The sequence below is a fragment of the Carassius auratus genome, chromosome 31 (assembly GCF_003368295.1).
Source record: "Carassius auratus strain Wakin chromosome 31, ASM336829v1, whole genome shotgun sequence".
Lineage (NCBI taxonomy): Eukaryota > Metazoa > Chordata > Actinopteri > Cypriniformes > Cyprinidae > Carassius > Carassius auratus.
The window spans coordinates 14,049,186-14,068,412 of NC_039273.1; the positions used below are offsets into that span (position 1 = coordinate 14,049,186).

Genomic DNA, 19,227 nt, shown 5'->3' on the forward strand with positions numbered 1-19,227 from the left:
ATAATTCAATTTGCGTTTCTGTGCTTTAAAAAAGTATTGCAGAGAATATAATTTCATAAATTCAATAAAAAGAGAGAACTGATTATAGAGCCGGTTGCTTTTCTAAGTAAGCTTTTCAGAGATTTGTTCCTCCATCTGTTTTTGTTTGTTCTACTGTTTTGTTTGAACATACTGTAGATGTGGCCCTTACCTTATGAGGAGCAGGATGGCCACCGCCGAAGGGTGTCAGGCTGGCAGGAGGATCAGTGATGTAGGTTTTTTTCGGGGGAGCGGGCTGGAACCCTTGGCTGGGTGGAGGAGCAGCATGGTGACTAGGCTCAGCTCTCCATGTGTTATGACCTCCATAAGCAGGAGCTCCACCATAGTGCTGGTCCTGGTAGCCTCCAGACGGTGCTGGGCAGAATCCTGGCTGCGGAGGCCCGTATGCAAAATCAGGGCCTCTGGGTTGAGCCGGCATGTACTGTACCTGGGCTGGACCGCGGACCGGCTGCTGCTGGGGCCCAGGCTGGGCGGCCCTGACCTGAACATTGAAGGTGGGCTGGCTAGGAGTAGAGGCGGTGGTGTAGGACGCTGGGACAGGCTGGGGAGCAGGCTGGTATTGGGGCCGTGGAGAAGATGAAGCCGGAGGAGGGACGGTTGGAGGGGTCTGTGGTTTTGGGGTGGATTTCTTAGTGGCGGTTAGAGGGGGTTGAGGTGGGATGACCATGCGCCGATAGCCTGTAACAGGGGCGTTGGAGCCTGTCGCAGCTGGGCTTGAGGAATTCTGTAAGAAATAAATATTAAATTAGAAATCCAATTTACGATTATTTGTCCACTGGACAAAAGAAAACTGTTTAATATTGCTGCATGATGGACACACACAATTCACTGATTTTTTAATTTGAAGAAGCAGAAATAAAAAGAACTGAAATTCAACCACATCGGCATAAATTTACATGCATTCTTTTAAATTATTAACTGTTTTGATTATCAAACAAAATGTTTATCTTTCTTGATATACATATATAACAGAACATTTGAAGTTTATCAACACAAACTTTGAATGCTGAATTGAAAGACTTTCTGAAAGATAGTCAGATAAATAAATAAATGAATAAATACACCTTAAAAAGTCTTAAAGTTCAAAGGTTTTATAGGCTTTATAGACCAGGTTGAAAAAATCACTTAATTTACCACAATTTCATTACTTCTTGATTTGATTTTATTATTATTATTATTGTTATTTTTTATTAAATCTTAAATTTTCAGTACAGTATTCTACTTCCTATTAGTTCAAATCAATGCTAATTCAGTTTCCTGTGGGGAACGGCTAATTCAGTTTCAATTACTAAGTCATGAATTTTGCCAAACCTTGATTGACATCAAGTTATACAACAGCCCAAACCATTAAACCACTATCCATCACAGCCTGGCAACTGGCTAATGTTCATTAATGATGGGATGGACATGTTACAGTAAGAGGTGGTCCTAATGAACCTCCAGGGGTTTAGAAACTTCAGAACACCACAACTGAATAATCCCGCATCTCACAGCGCAAGTACAGTAATTATGCAGCCAGATCAATCCACAGGGCAAGTGCAACAACCATCAGTTAGTCGTGCCCAGACCACATCCACTCGTAAACTATGGCTAATAAAGCTTTGAGATTTAGAGTCAACAGGAGGATATAAATTATTTTGATCTAGAGAGAGAAGTGATGAGCAGCCGGAAGAGGATAAAGACAATTGTGCTGATGCTAGCGGGCCGCATGGGATGGAGGCAAAATCAGAAAGATTTGTTTCTTCGGTTTCCTGGGTGCTTTGGCTCTGTAGCTCTATGCAGAGAAATCTATTCAGTGTCCAACAATAGCTGTGTTACAGAGCCTGAGGACAGACTTGATTTTTGTAGATGTAAAACGATTATTGAAAATTCAAATAAGCACAAACCCCGTGACAACCATCAAAGATCAAAATAAATCCTAGCTGTAGAGCGTTTGGTGTTTGTCTGATTGCATTAAAAGACCAAAGAGATACTTCCATTCTATAATATTTGGCTGATTTTATTCATCTATACAAGGCTGTTCTGTCATAACTAACCAGCTAAATGAAGACCAAAGAAACTTTAATTTCATGATGAAACATTCAGTAATACACTTCATGATAGCACATCATTGCCTCAAGCAGAACTGCACGTTTTAAACACGTCTGTGAAGTGAATGTGCGTATAAGAATGTTTTAATCTTGTGGTGATGCCCATCTCTTCATGAATTCAAAGTGTTTGGTTGAGCGAGGGAATACACTGTTGCATCATGCACTTTAGATGGGAATCATGGTTAAGGTGGCTTGCTGAAGTAAGCGGGTCAGAAATACATTTTTTAAACCAAGAATACAGTATGGTTAAAACCAACTTCTTAAACAAATGTGGTGACAGATATTTTCACATACTTTTAGAAGGCAAAAAGTCAGACTGCAATGTACACAATTCCTATAGATTTGTTTTAAGGTAAATGTGTTTTTGTAAATTAGTAAATTAGTATAGTATAGAGCCACGTTTCCACCGCTGGAACTTTACCCAGGAACTAGGGACTTTCGGCTGGTACTTCGTGTATTTCCACTGCAGGAACCAGGATTTATATAAAGTTTGAGTAAATAAAATGACGCGAGGTAGTACTTTTTCAAATGTTTGGAACTTTCAGGGGCGGGACTTGGGCACTGAGCCAAGGTTGGCTGATTAACATGTTTAAATGATAATGAAAGGAGACAGTGGTATTTGATATCCTATTTTGTCTTATTGTAAATTGCAGTAGACAAGGCGAGCTGACTAGTGTTATCAAGTACGCTGCTGTTTGCAGAATTACTGGACTTGCGTCATCCAGTCTGTGGGAGTTCACACTCCCAAGTCGAACTTGGGAAAGTCCAAACTATCGAGGATGCAAGTGCTAAATTTGCGTACTTTGTATTGAAGTCACCCGACTATTTGCCTAATCCTCACGGTACTTTAGAGCATGGTGGAAATGCAGAAAGCAACCGGATTGGGGGGGAAAATAGTTCCTGGGGAAAAAGGTCCTGGTACAATTGTTCCGGGTAATTTTGGTGGAAACGCAGCATAGTTTATTCTACAGGGCTTATAATAACTATTTAATATTTTATATATAATTCTGACACGATCTGAAAATATTCATGCTACTTATCCATTTTGCTACTTATCCATTTTGCTTATCCATTAAAAACTAAAATCATAATTATTGGTTGTAAAATATAACATTTAATTTACTATAAATTGTATTTATTAATATTTTTTATGAACACAGAAGTGACAGTGTGAATATAAATTATATATATATATATATATATATATATATAAAACATTATTTTGGACATGATTATAATTATCATCACAAAAATTTACAAAAAAATCAGAATTTTGAAATGTCAGTACAGATATGTATGTATGCATGTTAAATTAATGATAAATGAAATGAAGATAAAATTGTTCAAATACTTCCCTCTATTCTGAAAATAAACAATACGAATTGTCAACTTAACACAAAGGGCCCTATTTTAACAATCTAATTAACTGCCATATTTTAACGACCGTCGTGTTTACAACTGTGACTATGAGCGCTTATCAGGATCAAGTAAACGCTGGATTTTCAAAACTATGTGAAATATTTAAAGTTTGCGGCATAGAATATTTCAAATACGTCAAAGAGTTTTACACACTGGTCTGTTATTGTGGCGACGTTTCCATTGCCCCAAACGTGACGCTGAATGAAACGAACTCTGATTGTTTTTTTGAAATGTCGGTCAAACAGCCTCATGGGCCTTGGCCAATGAAAGCTCCCATGGATTCCAGACCTTCAGCCATCAGTCTGGCTTCGCGAGACTATGTATTGCCTAACAAAAACATGAAATAGTATTCATTGGCTGATAATTGTATAATCATCTGTACATATACTATACAGCTAAAGTAGAGGGCAGAAGTAAATGACTCCATAAAGGTGACTGTGGCATTTTCAATTGCATATTACAAAATCAAAGTCTAATAGTCTGTTTCAAATAGATCACCAGTGTTCTCTAATGACCTACAAACTAGCTGTCATTAAGCTCTGCTTTTCTTTTTAGGTTATTGCCTTAAGACAGAAAATGAGAAATCAATTACTGTCTCTATCGAATGATGAAGAGACTGAACCTACATGCCTGAGGCAGAGGTATCTTCTTTAAAGACATAAATATGGCTTGTCATTACGGCTTACAGCTCTATTGAAAAAGTCAGGAAGAGGTTTGGGTGAAAGCTCATGCGATGACCAATCAAGGTAACCAATCACAGAGCTTTATTAACCTAGCAGAGCAAATTCAGATGAGTGGTAACTCAAGCTCTTGGTCACATTCCATCTTTACATTTAACAGCAGGGGAAAAAAATCTTATGGATACGATTGTGTTAATGAAGGACACGCTGTATTTGAGTCATCTTAATGTGCTTGAGCCGTGACTTTCGAAATGAGGAAAAATGAAAGATGATGCGAGTTTTATCATCTTAACAATGATACCTCAGGCTTTGAGACACAAAAGTAAGACAGACTCGAAAAAGACCTCATGAAACATTTCACACTTTTAACTACAACTTCCGTCTCAGTGATTAGGGCTGATGTATCTGTCTGCATGCAAATGTAAAATACCCTAAACGTGCCCTTCAGGAAGTGAAATTACTCAATTTAAATGTTTCATGCTATTTTAAATACTTGATATTATTAATTTATCTATAAAGACCTTAAACCCTAACATTTAGGAGAGTGCTGGAAATGCAAATAGGACCCTAAAAATAATTATATTGTCACGGCAAATTTTACACCCATTAGATTAAAGAAGAGGAAATCACTCCTTTATTTGAGGGTGAAATCATGGGTAGGAGAAGATTTGTATGGAATGGCACATCACAGATTTCCTTGTGCAAACAAATTAAGAAAGTTCTGTTTTAAACTTTGTGAATGTACCCATGAAATATGCACATCTGCTCATAGTCTCTGGGTGATCAGGATCTTCCAATTTCATATTAAAATGAACTTCTAAAGTTCTGCAAAGTGACATGATTGTAACCTTGTCAGCCGTATAATAAACAAGGAAATATGCACACTTTTTTTGCCATACAATGAAAATGAAAACTTTCAAAATAAAAAAATATGGTATCACAATATACTGGTACTGATGATAACTGTTATGTTTAAAAATTATTTTCTGTTAATGCTACACATATGGTAATATCTGGTTGACACACAACATAGTAGGTGGCAGTATTGCACCTTGACGCTGGTTTCCGTCATAAACTGGGAAAAAAGGAGATAGCTCGTCATGTTGAAGGACATGACGATCTAAAGCTCACACAAAAAAAATAGTCACAAGTAGAGCAGTTGGGGGATAGCAATCTCTTTTATAGCAGTAATATTTTATTTTTTTTATTTTTTTTGCAAATTCTTTTGGCCATGATAACTGTGAAAGTCTGATATTAAACATCTTTAGTAAAAACAAAACATCAAAAACTATAAAATTTAGCTCCTAAACGAAAACTCCCAATTGCGCAGATTCCTATTTAAATTAATGGACTTCACCCTAGAAATGTTGCCAAGCAACTGTAAGTGTGGCTGCACCTTGAGGGTGACAAAATAATAAACATATGTTCATTTCTGGGTGAATTATCCTTTTAAGTAAATCTCAATTTCTTGGCTGATCTGGAACACTTTTGTTCAAAGCTCCCAGTAACACCTCCGTTCATGGTAACAACTGGACATTAACATTACCTACATTAAAGTACATTCAATTTTTTTTTTAACCTTAACCCAACCTAATATGGATATTGCAAACAAACTTACTCAATGTTAATTCATCTGAATTAACTGTGCTGTTATGTTTGAAGTAAACCAGTAGTCCAGCTACTGTAGCATCTCTGAACAGTCTTTTACTTACTAAACTTACTTTTCCACTAAAACTCATGATTCAGAGTGACTTTAACAAACAACTTGAGTGTGTAATTTGTCTGTAACTCCAAGGAAAGGCTTTTTGACACATTAGAATAGATTAGGAGCGAGCATGCCGGGCTTGAGGGCATGGGTAAATCTGTTAACTTTTCATTTCAAACTGAGAGGGTGGATGGGAGGGGGGTGGGTGGGTGGTGGACGAGATTGTACAGCACAGAGGGAAAAACCCCATCGCTACAAAGAGAGAAGTTCCTCTCTCAACCTCTTTCTACTCTCTGCGTATTCTTTGAGTCTGAACAAACGTGAGAAACGTCCCCCTTTGGCTCTCTTCATGATAAAAAAAAAAAAAAACACAACAAATTCCTAGTGTGTTTGCGCACACCTGGTGAATAAAGCTAGTTCTGAATCTGATTCTGATACAGATCCTGAAGGAAGTCCGTCGGCGAGAGCAGGTCTGTGTCCCCCAGCCCTTTGTTACATTCGGTCAGTTTCATTCATTCGTGTCATAGTCAAAGTCAGCGAGACATAGTAATTGTCTTCTTTTTAAGGGCTTCAATGCACTTGCACAATGAAAGGCAATCGGGCAAGGAGTAATGCGACTATCTCCTTCCACACACATTAAAAAACTATCTCTTCTCTCTACACTCAGGCAGTTCTGGGCACTCGTTTTAGAAAATAGGATGAGATAAGTCATATTTAATATGATTCAAGATGTTCCACTGACAAAAGGCCTCCTGTGGTTTTGAACTCTTTTACATTTGAATATTAAATACATTTGATTGGAAGAGTTCATATAATACAGAGCGGAAATTCTTTTAGTAATCAAATGTCAACCTCTGCAAACAATATGAAACAAAAGCATCCATTTAGGCAATAGTAGTTTATTATGTCCCTTTGAGCCTGACAGGAAATCTTTGCACTGGACTCTCCACAGAGCTAGAACAGTTTCATAATCACTGGGCAGAGTCACATACACGATCTTAAACAGATATTATAAACAACCTAACAGCCTGTAAGTTCAAGTAAATGTCTCAAAACTGTTGGGGAAAGGTCATCATCACATATGGAGTGCATTTAGATGCTTACATTATGTAATGATTATGCTTAATAAGCTGAAAAACATGCAAGTAAAGACAAATTATGTATATAATTTGGTTGTGGGTTCAATTCCCAGGGAACACGTTAGGTAAAAACTGTTAGCCTGAATGCACTGTAAGTCGCTTTGGATAAAATCATCTGCTAAAGGCATACATTTATATTTATTTAATTGTAAATGTATTTATATAATACAAGTATAAACTAATGCAAATAGATGACAGTATTACAGGTTGGTATACTTGTGCCTGTATATTTTAAAACTTATAACCATATATATACACACACCACACACACACACACACACACACACACACACACACACACACATATATAAATTTGGAGAAATTACTCTGAAAAGTTAATTTAAAGTCGTTGTGCAAAGCATCAAAAAGAGATTACAAAAAGTAGGTTCAGCAAGAAATATTTAGTTTGATAAAATTTTATTACAAATACTCTTTTTGACCATGTGAGTAAATGATGATAGAATTGTCATTTTTGGTTGTGTGAACTATAACTTTAATAATTAATTTTCTTAATTTTCTTATTACTACTATGAAAATATTAAATTATTTATTTAATGAAAATATACTCTAGATAATAAAATAAAACTGCCAGTAGGTTTTGTTAAATGTCTTAATGATTAAGTCATCGAGTCATTTATTCATTGGTTTGATTCTTTCAAATGGCTGATTCATTCAGGATTGAAGTAAAGGGTTCTTTGTGAATGTTTCATTGAATCATTAGGCTTGTTCAACTGATCTTCTTACCAGTGTTGGGAGTAACGGCGTTTAAGTATAACGGCATACTAATGGAGTTTAATTTTTAGTAATGGAGTAATCTAATTAATTACTTTTCCCATCGTTGCAACGCCGTTATCTTTACTGAGAATGTAAAGTGTCACGTTACTAAAATTTGGTTGAATAAAGCGCGAGGTGTCATGCTTTGGCTAGTGGCTACACATCAGCTGCCTGACACCGTTGCAAATCCGATGATGATTGGCTGGGTGGGCGGTACCCTGCTCACGCTGTCTCACTGCACGCTCTGACAACCACTAAACTAAATACAAGACGGCATCAGTGATAATGGCGTTCTCGATCTGGAAGTACCGGAAATTAAAGGCAAGAATGTTTCTGTAGCATGCACGGTATGCCCAGGAAAAAAGACTTTATATACGTCTGCCTCAAGCAACTCAAATTTTATGAACCACCTCACATCAACACATGCTAACATGTTACTGTACTGAATATTTAATGCTGTGTTCAAACCAGACGCGACTTGCGCGAATAACTTGCGCTATTCGCGCGTAGTTGGACGCTTGAACATTTTGAGTTCATACGCTTAAGTCGCGCGTGAAATTAACTTCACAACAAAGCGAATTCGCTACATGGAGGCTTCCGCCAGTTGAGTTCACGTGGCATTTTCAACCACCATTTTTATTCAGATAATTTTCTAAATATTACTGTTATCGTGTCATGTAATGTAGTTTTAAAAGTATTTCATGCGAGAATGTAGTTGTTTTAAACTCAAATATGCGGTTTATTTAAAAATGTGTTTCGCCGATTTTCAGAGGTTGTCTATTCGTTCCTTTGCATTGACTTAACATTGAAATCACTCGTGCCAGATGTTCTATTTGCATCTGGTGTGAACGCACCATAAGAGTTGGATAGTGTTCTGTTTATTGTGCAGTAACTTTAGGCCTAATACACAGTTACAGAGATTTGCACTAATGGCCAGGTTTCCCTTTGTTTCTTTTCTTAAAGTTTAAATTAGTTTGTCTTAATTTTGTACTTGAATTTTATTTTCAATATTTATTTTTTTATATGTTTTTATTTCTATGCATATCATATGGCAAGCTGCAATCTATTGAGTTCAAATAAATTCAACATTTTCTAAAATACTTAGTGTTTTTATTCTTCAATCAGTTAATCAGCATCTTACATATTAAAGATGTTATAGGACGTAATAGCGTTATAGAACATAAAAAATAATGTCACAGTTACTTTGCTGAGTAACTAATTACTTTTACAATGTGGTAACTGAGTTACTAACTCAATTACATTTTGGGTGAAGTAATTTGTAATTTGTAACTGTAACTAATTACTTTTTTCACGTAAGATGACCAACACTGCATCTTACATTATCTCATAATTAAGTGAGGAGGGGCCCTCCAAAGAGCCTGGAACCCCAAGACCGTAAAAAGGTGGTGTAAAACCTTGATTAGCTTTTTCTATCTGGTAAATTGCATAAAAAGTTTAAACTAGGGCTGTCAATTTAAAGCGTCACTCTAATTAATTAGTTATGGAAAAAATAGTGCACACATTTTCAATGAATGCGCCCATCCCCGCACTTATGTCATTTTATATTTCATAAGGTGTGTTCGACTTGAAGTGGCGCTGCACATATCAATCGGTATTTGACATCAAAGTACCGCGAGAGTGAGTTGAAAGCATAGGAAGCAGTTTGCTGTCTATGGCCCTGTCCCAAATGGAACAATTAATGTGCACTGGCGGTCGTACAGACATACAATGGCTGCCGCGTGTGTGTGCGTGTCTGTTAAATCCACGAGACCGCAGGGTGACCCATTTGTCATTTTAGCATTCAGAAGGGCTCTTGCAAGTGCACCCTTTTGCTGCTGTTATGCGCCCTCGATCCACACTTCTGCCAAGCCCGCACTGGGGCAAGTTCCACTGCAGAATTCTACCCGACAGTCAAAGCAGCATTACGTCACGAAAGTGCAGACTCAGAGGAAGACCACTAGGGTTTCGGGTGCTATTTAGGACAGGTCCTATATCTCTCCTGGTGCTTTTATATCAAACACCAATCAGTCTGTGCGCAGTGCGTGGTGCTGCTACAAGTCGAACACACCTATACAGTTGATGTTGACAAACAAGGCAAATACAAAGCAACAACTCACGGCATAATGTAGCCTATAGAATGCAGATATATGGCCCTAAAATTCAAGAGAATATTGTCTCGAAAAATGGTCCCAAATATTGATTTTATACAACAGTTTAATAAATAAGAACTTAACACTGTGTTATATTTTGGACACAATATTTTCTGTTTCTGTTCAGTTTTGTTAATGCAATTATTACCTATTAAAGCCACAGAAGAACTGCTGTACATCTCAAAGCAACACACAATTTCTGAACGAGTCTGCGCTTTGAATGAATCGGGTGAACCGATGATTCAACAACACATTCATGAAGAGAGCCATTTACTTAATTCCTGAATCAATCAGTCATGTGAACATATGGAATTAATTAATTATTAATTAAGGCATTTACCAGCACCTCCTGGCAGTTTTAATTTCATTAAGAAATGATTTCATAGTTACACATTACTTAATAATCCATATTAATTAAAATAACTAATTAAATGGATAATTGACCCCAAAATTACAAATAAAAAAAGAAAACAGAAAATGAAGAGAATAAAATAACTTTTTTTGTAATGTCTAATTTATGCTTTTGTAACACAGTAATGGCTTTAAATTAACTTTTGTGGGTAATTTCTCAGCCAGATTTGATATACCATTAATATGCAATTAATTTAATTAATTAATTGACACATTGTGTAAATAATTCGATAAAACTATTTAATTGATTGACAGATTATTGCCTCCTACTATGATTCTGCTTTCATTTTGTCTGTTCATCTGAAGACATCTGATATCTGAATCTGTCGTTGTCTTCATTTTCAACCATTTTTCCTTCTCTGAATCAGATAAGCCAAGTGAAGGTATTACCAGGAAGCTGTAATTGTGACTGAGGCACACACAATATCAATCATGAAACTGTCCATCAAAGACACTGTTCTCAGAAAATCTTTCATTTACACGATTTGAGTAGGAGTTTGTTTTTTTGAAATTCCACATAGGGGGCTTTCATCTCTTCTCTTCTGTTTCATTATGAGCTTTTGGTTCTCGCCTAACCATATTCTTCAATAGTTTCACAGAAACTACAGACAGAAAAAAAGTATTCTTCAGAGGGTTTATGTGTGACCATGATACGAAGACATCAAAGATGTCATGGCAAAGCAACGAGGAGGACTGCATTTGAATATGGTGTGCATTTACCAACCTAGCATGATTTCAGGGAAATATTACTAATACTGCAACTAATAATACTGATGATATCAGTGTTAACTGCTATCTGAATTATGATTCAAGATAATTAGTCATGTCTGAGAATTTAATATTCAGTTAGCAGTATTTTAAAACTTCCCATGTTGATAACACAACAGCCATAATTATCACCACAGGAGTCAACACTGCATTTCATGTACAGCACTTTCTGAATAGTCATTCAGGACCCATTTATAATGCCTATCATGTATATGCTATGTAGTAATTCTGAGTTATTCTGAGATAACAGCTGGCAAACTCTCTGAAAATAATTTATTGTTCTGAATTAAAAATCTTGTTCTGTCAATCTTTAGATAATTCTACTAGAATACAGGTCAAGGTTAATGCTGAAAAAATAGCCAAAGGTTTAAAAAATTATGAAATTATGAATTAATTAATTAATTAATTTGTAATTAATTGAATTCATTTTAATTTGAGATATAATCCCTGCAAACATTTTCTTCTCCAGGAAATGTATCTTGTACTATTGATCTTTATGGACTGTAATTCTACTGGGAAAAAATATAATTTATGTTTATTAAAAATGTACAGGTGCTGATATAATAGGAATATCATCAAAAAGAGTGAAACTTGTATATTATATTCATTCATTACACACAGACTGATATATTTCACATTTTTATTTCTTTTAATTTTGATGATTATAACTGACAACTAAGGAAAATCCCAAATTCAGTATCTATTCTTGTCTAAAAATATTCTCAGGAGTTATTTTCTTCTCCGGGAAATGCATCTTGCTCTAAGGATGTTTAGATAATATTCCTGGAAGACAAGACAAAATTCTAAGTTACTGTTTTGTGTGCGTATGTGTGTGTGTGTGTGTGTGTGTGTTCTAAGTAGCTCTGACTATCACAAACATATGGATGCACACTCCTGATACCCAGTCCAAGAGGTCATGTCCAGGTCAGACATGTTTCTCACTAAGGGGGAAGGAGGAGTTCTCACTAATGTTAGGTGAAAGAGCTTTTGAGGATGAGCTGTTTAAGAGTGTTACTCAGAGGGCAAACACTGTCATATAATAAAAGGCAGGTCACAATGATGGCTTCAGCATCTCCGACCAACATCCAGGCTTCTCGATTGGTCAGATGCGTGTAAAACAGACACACAAGCGGTATTATGCAGTTTATTAGACTAACACACAATGACTGGCTACATGGACTGCCAGTGGACATGCTCCACAGTCGGCTGCTCCTGTCAAAACTCTGAACCTGCCACCATGTTGACCTTAAGGTCAATGGCTGCCACAGGCCCCCTCCTATTATTTTATCTCCATCTCTGTCACTACGTTTTGTCTTGTTTCCTCTCCTCTGTCTTGCTGGCTGTAGCCTGTTTAGTCACAGAGGGAACGTTTAACACAAGTACAAATGGTTTCAAACTCCATGTTTCTAGTTAATTAAATGAAATTATCTACTCAACCTCATATTGTTTTGCAATGCACACGTTTGTTTTTAAGTGTTTTTTTTTTAACCATAAAATTAAAGTGGCATAAAATAGCATATATGACTCATGTACTATATTCCAAGACTTCTGAAGCCATCCAATAGCTCTGAGTGAGAAGCAGGCCGAAATGTAGGTTGTTATACACTGAAACTTCTGTTTAATATGCACACGAGAACTTCTTGACTTGCATTTGATGCAATAGAGAGAAAGAAGGCAAGGATATTTTCAGTGAATAACAAGATACATGCCATTTTAGTCAGTTTATCACACAAAGCTTGGAATATTGTGTATAAGTTTATTGGGTATGCTTTTATGATCCTTTTTGTCCATTTTGTGTGGCACAAAAGTGATTTGAATGTAAGTAAGTAAATGATGATGGATTCTGGATGAACTATCATTTTAGTCAACAAACAAACAAACAATTCATGATAAAAAGCATACTGTATAACACAATCTTATGAAACACACTTATACTTATGAATCAGAATTGTATTTAAATAATTTAATTAAAATAATTAAAGATCTGTTAAGCATTAAATAATGTTTATGTCAAAATCATATGAAGATTTTTAACAAGTGCATGACATTTGTAAGCATTTCAATTTATATTTAATAACGTAATGTGTTAATCTAACTTGTTGATCATTAGGCAATATTTAATAAGTACTTTATTAAACGTTAACAAGCACATTATCTCATATTTCTAGACATGTGAATATATAACAACAAATGAACAGTTAAGCATTATATAATTATCGTTAATGATTTATTAATGAAAGTTATTATAAAGCATTAACAAAAAGAGGAACCTAAATATGATGGTTATGGAAAGTATTCAAATTATTCTCCATTAATGTCTATAAGGAAAAAAATGTCTCTTATTTCCTCTTTATCTCAGTATATCTGTCTGGTGAACAAATTCATTGAACAATTTTGAGGATTAAACAGCACGTCAATAAACAGTATTATTTATCACACAAACGCATTCATTTTGCCATTTCTTATAGAAGCGAACAGTAATGTGAAATAGATCTTGCTCTCCTTAGCAGGAGACGGACAATAGGATTATGTCTCAGAGTAGCAACTAAGCTGACAATAGCTTTAAGCAGCGCACACCTCTTCCTTTCTATTTACAGAGAAGATAACAGGAAATTGGGAGAATGAAAGGATGAAAGGCAGACAACTACTGTTCTTCTGTGACCTTCTGCACATTTGGAATAGCCTGAATACGGTGTTACATTGTGTATTTAAACATGGTGAACTGATGCATAACACATCCATAAATAATTTGATCAAGATTTCAGGTGAAAATATACATGTGAGTTTAAATGAAAAGTGTATCTCTTAGGTGTTCTGACTTATAGCTGATATACAGTATCCATTATAGCATTTTCTTATCTGTAAAAACAGGCCAAAATTATCAAAATTTATGACTCATCCTGCACTACACAGGTTTTTGTCTAATCAGATGCTCTCTATGATGAGAATGTCCCTCCTAATAAAACTTGCAACCGACTCATCAACAAACCATAAACAAATCATAGTTTTTGACTCTGACACCATACAGCAAAAAAAGTCCTTTGATATGCCCTGTCCAAAATTCCTGTTTCGCTATTTTATGTTGTCTTTTTTTTTTACTAATTTGTTCCTGTGGTGTGAAAGAAAAAAATGAATGCATGAATGATTGAACAAACTTTTTTTTTTTTTTTTTTTAGTTTTGCATGGTGATGATACAGTTTAGTGTGACACACCACAGGATCTTCCAGATGTACAGTATATTGCTTTGACTACTTAATTGAATTTTGAAGTGCAACATTTGTGCAGAGCATGTGACATGGATTACACAAATGTCATTTTAATGTCTACTTTCTCAGTAATCGAGTCATGTGATACCTTCGTAAAGGCCCAATCACATTAAATTGCCTTGGGACGAGCATTTACAATGTTGTAAATGTTTTAATGTAATTTAATGTTCAACAGAACCCATACATGCTCTCTTGAGGATACATGCCCTCAGCCTGACCCAGCGGGGCCACAACATCTACATAGACATGTATGAAAGGAGCTGTATTCGGACCGTAAGCAGTGTGAAGTCAGCCGAGCGGCTCCTCTCACGGAGGCGGCAGGAAAGGAAGTAAGAAACAGAGCAATGACAAATGACAAGTCATGATTTTACAGTCCCCGATCCAGTCCTTCAGCTCACGCCGCCCGAGTAAATGAAGAGTCTTGACAGAGGTTTATGAGCGGGAGACAGAGAGGAGACAGTGATGGGAAAGTGTTTAATTGAATGGAGAGCTTGGAGTGGGCCGAAGTGTCAGCACTTTAATTGTTGTTACAGAGTGCTAGTGATGTAACTCGCTCAATAAACACAATGTAGAGACTAGAACAGAGTGGCCTCTCACCAGAGACTAATGCGGCTGAGAGAATAGTGCTCAGCCTTGATGCAAGCACTCTCAATGATGTCAAATGTAGATGTGAGGTAATGATTCACAATGCTGTGAGCACCACGGTGTACACTCTTAATATCCCAAAAGGCTGTGCCAAAAAAGAAAAAAAAGCTCTCTGAAAGAAACCATAGATTTCCGAGCCTGTAAACTGATTCCTTAACTCAGAAGTGAAACACAATTAGGAACAAGAGACTAGTAAAGAAAAAGAAAAAAAAGGAGAAAAAAAAGTTTAAATTTAATGGACAATTGGAGTTTGGAGTTTCTGAAAAGGTTACATTTAAATTAAAACACAGTAAATAAGTGTCAGAACTATGGACTTGTATATGTGTTTTTTCCCCTTTGACCCAGTTTCTGTCTTCCATGGTTTGTTTAGTTTGATTACATGTGTGTCTAGTTTCTTCCCCATGTGTATTTCCATACACCTGTGTTTCCCCAATTGTCCTGAGTTTACAACACCAGTCTTTTGAGTTCATGTTTGTTGGAGAGTATTTGTCTACTCATGTGTGTCCTGTGCTCCTGTTTACCCATTTAGGTTTTTGAAATAAATAAAAGAAGAGTTTTGTGCATTCCGTGTTTCCTCGTTCATCGCAACACACATATTGTGAAAATAAGCAAACATGGGATTTTCTCATAGCTTCAGAATATTAATGCTTTCGTATGATATTATGGCAAACAGAATTTTTATCATTGCTTGGAATTTTTACATTCATATACACGAAAATCACTTGAAATACTCGCTCAGAAAATGATGTAGAGAGAGGTTAAAAGTTTGGGGTCAATTTTAGGTCTGTGATGGTGGCAGATTTTTACCACCGTGGTGGTAATAGACCAACAACCACAGGTGACGCATATATATATATAAATAAAACAATTGCAAGTATTATTTTTATTACACTTTTATATAAAACTTTGTATTATGATTGAGTGTGTGATGTCACGTACCGCCGGGACACAGCCCTAGTCAATTTTTGGTTTATGCAAGAAGTTAATACTTACATTGAGCAAAGATGCATTAAATTGATCATAATGTTACAAAAAAATATTTCAAATAAATGCTGTTCTTGTGAATAAAAAATAATAATAATAATAATGTATCGCTGCACAAAAATATTTTCACTGTGCACCGAGTCAGCATATTAGAGTGATTTCTGAATAATCATGTAACATGGAAAACTGCTGAAAATTCAGGTTTGACATCTCAAGAATACATTGATTTTAAAATATGCTGAAATAAAACAATACATTTCTGTTTTATTCATTTATTTATTGCATAACAATATTTCAAAATATATTGCATCTTACAATATTTTAAATCAATGCAGCCTTTGTGAGCAAAAAATATTTTTTCAAAAACATTTTCTTACCGACCACAAACGTTTAAATAGTATGAATGTACAAATACACTCTCTAGGGGTGACCCCGAATAGTTGACAATTCGATGCTTTGATTCGAGGAGCCTGATTCGACTACCAATCCAACAGCAGGTGTGCTTGTGTAGCTGTGAGCCCAGAGCACCTGTGTGGAATGATACATGGGGAACAGCGGCGGAGGAAGCACTCAACTTGTGCTTAACTGTGTGGAAGACTTTAATAATGCAGGAGTCCTAGAGGGTATAGGGCTCACATGACTTGAGATGGCTCCTTCAGGCCTAATGTCTTCCTCTCTGACAAAAATTTGTAAGCAAACAAAGTGTCATGGATGGAAACAGAGATAACGATTCTGTGACTGAGACTACTCTCCACTTTAGATCCTTATAGCAGAGTGCTAACTTGAGGTGGGAAAATTAGCTATTTGAGAGTCAGTCTTCTTTATTAGTTTTCCCCAAAATTATAAGGTGAAGTCAGAGTTGGGGAAAGTTACTTTTAAAAGTAATGCATTATTATAACGCCTTATTATTATTATAATAATGCAATATCGTGTTACTCATTAAAAAAGTAACTAATTACGTTACTTAGTAACTTTTTATGGAAAGTATTGTGTTACATTACTTTTGTGTTACATTTTTGCGTTAATTGTAATGCGTTAGCCCTAACACTACCCCCAACTAAAATATTGATATCTGGTGTGGGAATATTGATCTTACGTGTGTGAAGATTCCTATTTGAGAAAAAAAAAAAAAAGATTTACACACTATTTATGGTTTATGTTTTTGAACAGGTCTCCTATGCTCACCAAAGCTGCACTTATTTGATCAAAAATATTATTACAATTTATAAAAATGTAAATGTATAAAGTAAATCTTTAATATATTTTAAAATGTAGTTCAGACTGACTTACTTCGTTAGATTAAACTTTCATGGTCCAGGCAGTCTTTTAGGTTTTGGTATATCAAAACGAGCCCAATCATTCACAGAAAATTCCAAAAAGAGATTTTTGGTAGAGTTTCTTTAATGAATCCAGCATGTACATTCAAATAAAGGCCAAATTTGGGATGGAAAATTTCTCCACAAGCAACTGTAAAGAGGTCAATGCCACAGTAAAACACCAAAATGTCATTCCAAAACCAAGTAAACATTAAAAAACTTGATTTTGCATGCTATATTTCTATGAAATTTCAGTCATGCATAAAATATAATAACCAAAAGAAGCATCAGGCCAAAGAACTTATTGAAAATGTGCGCGCACACACACACACACACACACACACACACACACAAACACACAAATAAAAGGGTACTATATATGTATATATTATTTACAATGGCAATATATATATACATATATATATATATAGCCATTGTCCTCCTGATCACAGAAGTTACTGCAGACACCTGACTGCTGGATAATGAGTTCATTGACTGTCCCTTTGCACCTCGGGTAGTAACTCTCTGTTTGACACTTATCTGCTCTCCTTCAACTGATCTCATTTGCTTGGACTGTTCATTGGCTGTAACAGAGGTGAGGAAGCTACAGCAGACCTGAAACATCTTGAACAGGAACAAGCTAAATCTAGACGTTCTTACAAAACACATTTGAGCTTTTACGATTTTGCATTGCACCAAAGACTTTCCCTACCTATTCTTGGCTGACAGTGAGAACGCCTGTGAGAACTGCTGACAAGGTCAGGGTCTTTAAAAGGTCTTCTCTAAAAATGGGGAAACAGTTGATTACTTGCTGCTTTAAGCTAGATTGGTTGGGCTATATTTGAAGGTAATGTTTCATAACATTTGGGGAAAAGAAAAAAAATAGATCCGTGGGATCTACACCTTTCAAATGAACTCTAAGGGAGTTTTTGCCACGGAGTAGTTCAACAGTTAACATGGTAATAGCTGTTTCTTCAAATTTGTGCACTTTTTTAGCTTTGATTATTATTCAAATTCACAATCACAGATCTCAACTTTTCTCATACACACACACATACATATATACATATATATATATACACACACATATATATATATATATATATATATATATATATATATATATATATATATATATATATATATATATATATATAAAGAACCATATACAAACTGTCTCAGAAACTTTTTAACCATACCATCAACATTTGCTTTTAATATATTTTATTACCTTTTATAGTGTTCCTGTGACTCAAGTGGTAGAGCATTTTGTTAGCAGGGCAAGGTTGTGGGTTTGATTCCCAGGGAACACGTTAGGTAAAAACTGTTAGCCTGAATTCACTGTAAGTCGCTATGGATAAAAGTGTCTGCTAAATGCATACACTTAATTTAATTTTTAAATTTAAATTTAAATATATATATATATATATATATATATATATATATATACACACAGACACATGTTTGTACTGTATGTATGTATACACAATAATGTTTTCTGAGATCAATTAACATTCTTCTTTGATTCATTTACCAATATAACTTCAATATTTAGTATCATCCATGTGGTGAAGAGGCATAATGTAGAGGTTTCTCTTGTAAAAATAGCTATGGTAAAATGAGATGTCTTCCCAAGAGAGCAATTTATTATATTCCCATAAAGACTACTTCTGATTCAACACTGTGGGTGTGAAAGGGGAAAACATCTAAGCTAATGTATGCCAAACTCAGAACTGCCTCTAGTGTGTCCCCCAGTGTGTGTTTGTGTTGCGGGGACAGGGGTATGGCTGGAGAGATTAATGATGGAAGCAAATGGGGTTTATATTATGATCACATTTCAT

At 35.6% G+C, this 19,227-nt stretch overlaps 1 protein-coding gene across 3 annotated transcripts in view; it reads right to left on the minus strand.

Moving 5' to 3' along the window:
• The window catches only part of LOC113050613 (lipoma-preferred partner homolog), a 167,298-nt gene that overhangs the window by 61,459 nt on the left and 86,612 nt on the right, over nt 1–19,227 (minus strand). For all 3 annotated transcript variants that reach the window (XM_026213779.1, XM_026213777.1, XM_026213778.1), the window contains one exon: nt 191–763. In XM_026213779.1, coding sequence (XP_026069564.1) covers nt 191–763 — 573 coding nt within the window. The remainder of the gene's footprint in view (nt 1–190; nt 764–19,227) is intronic.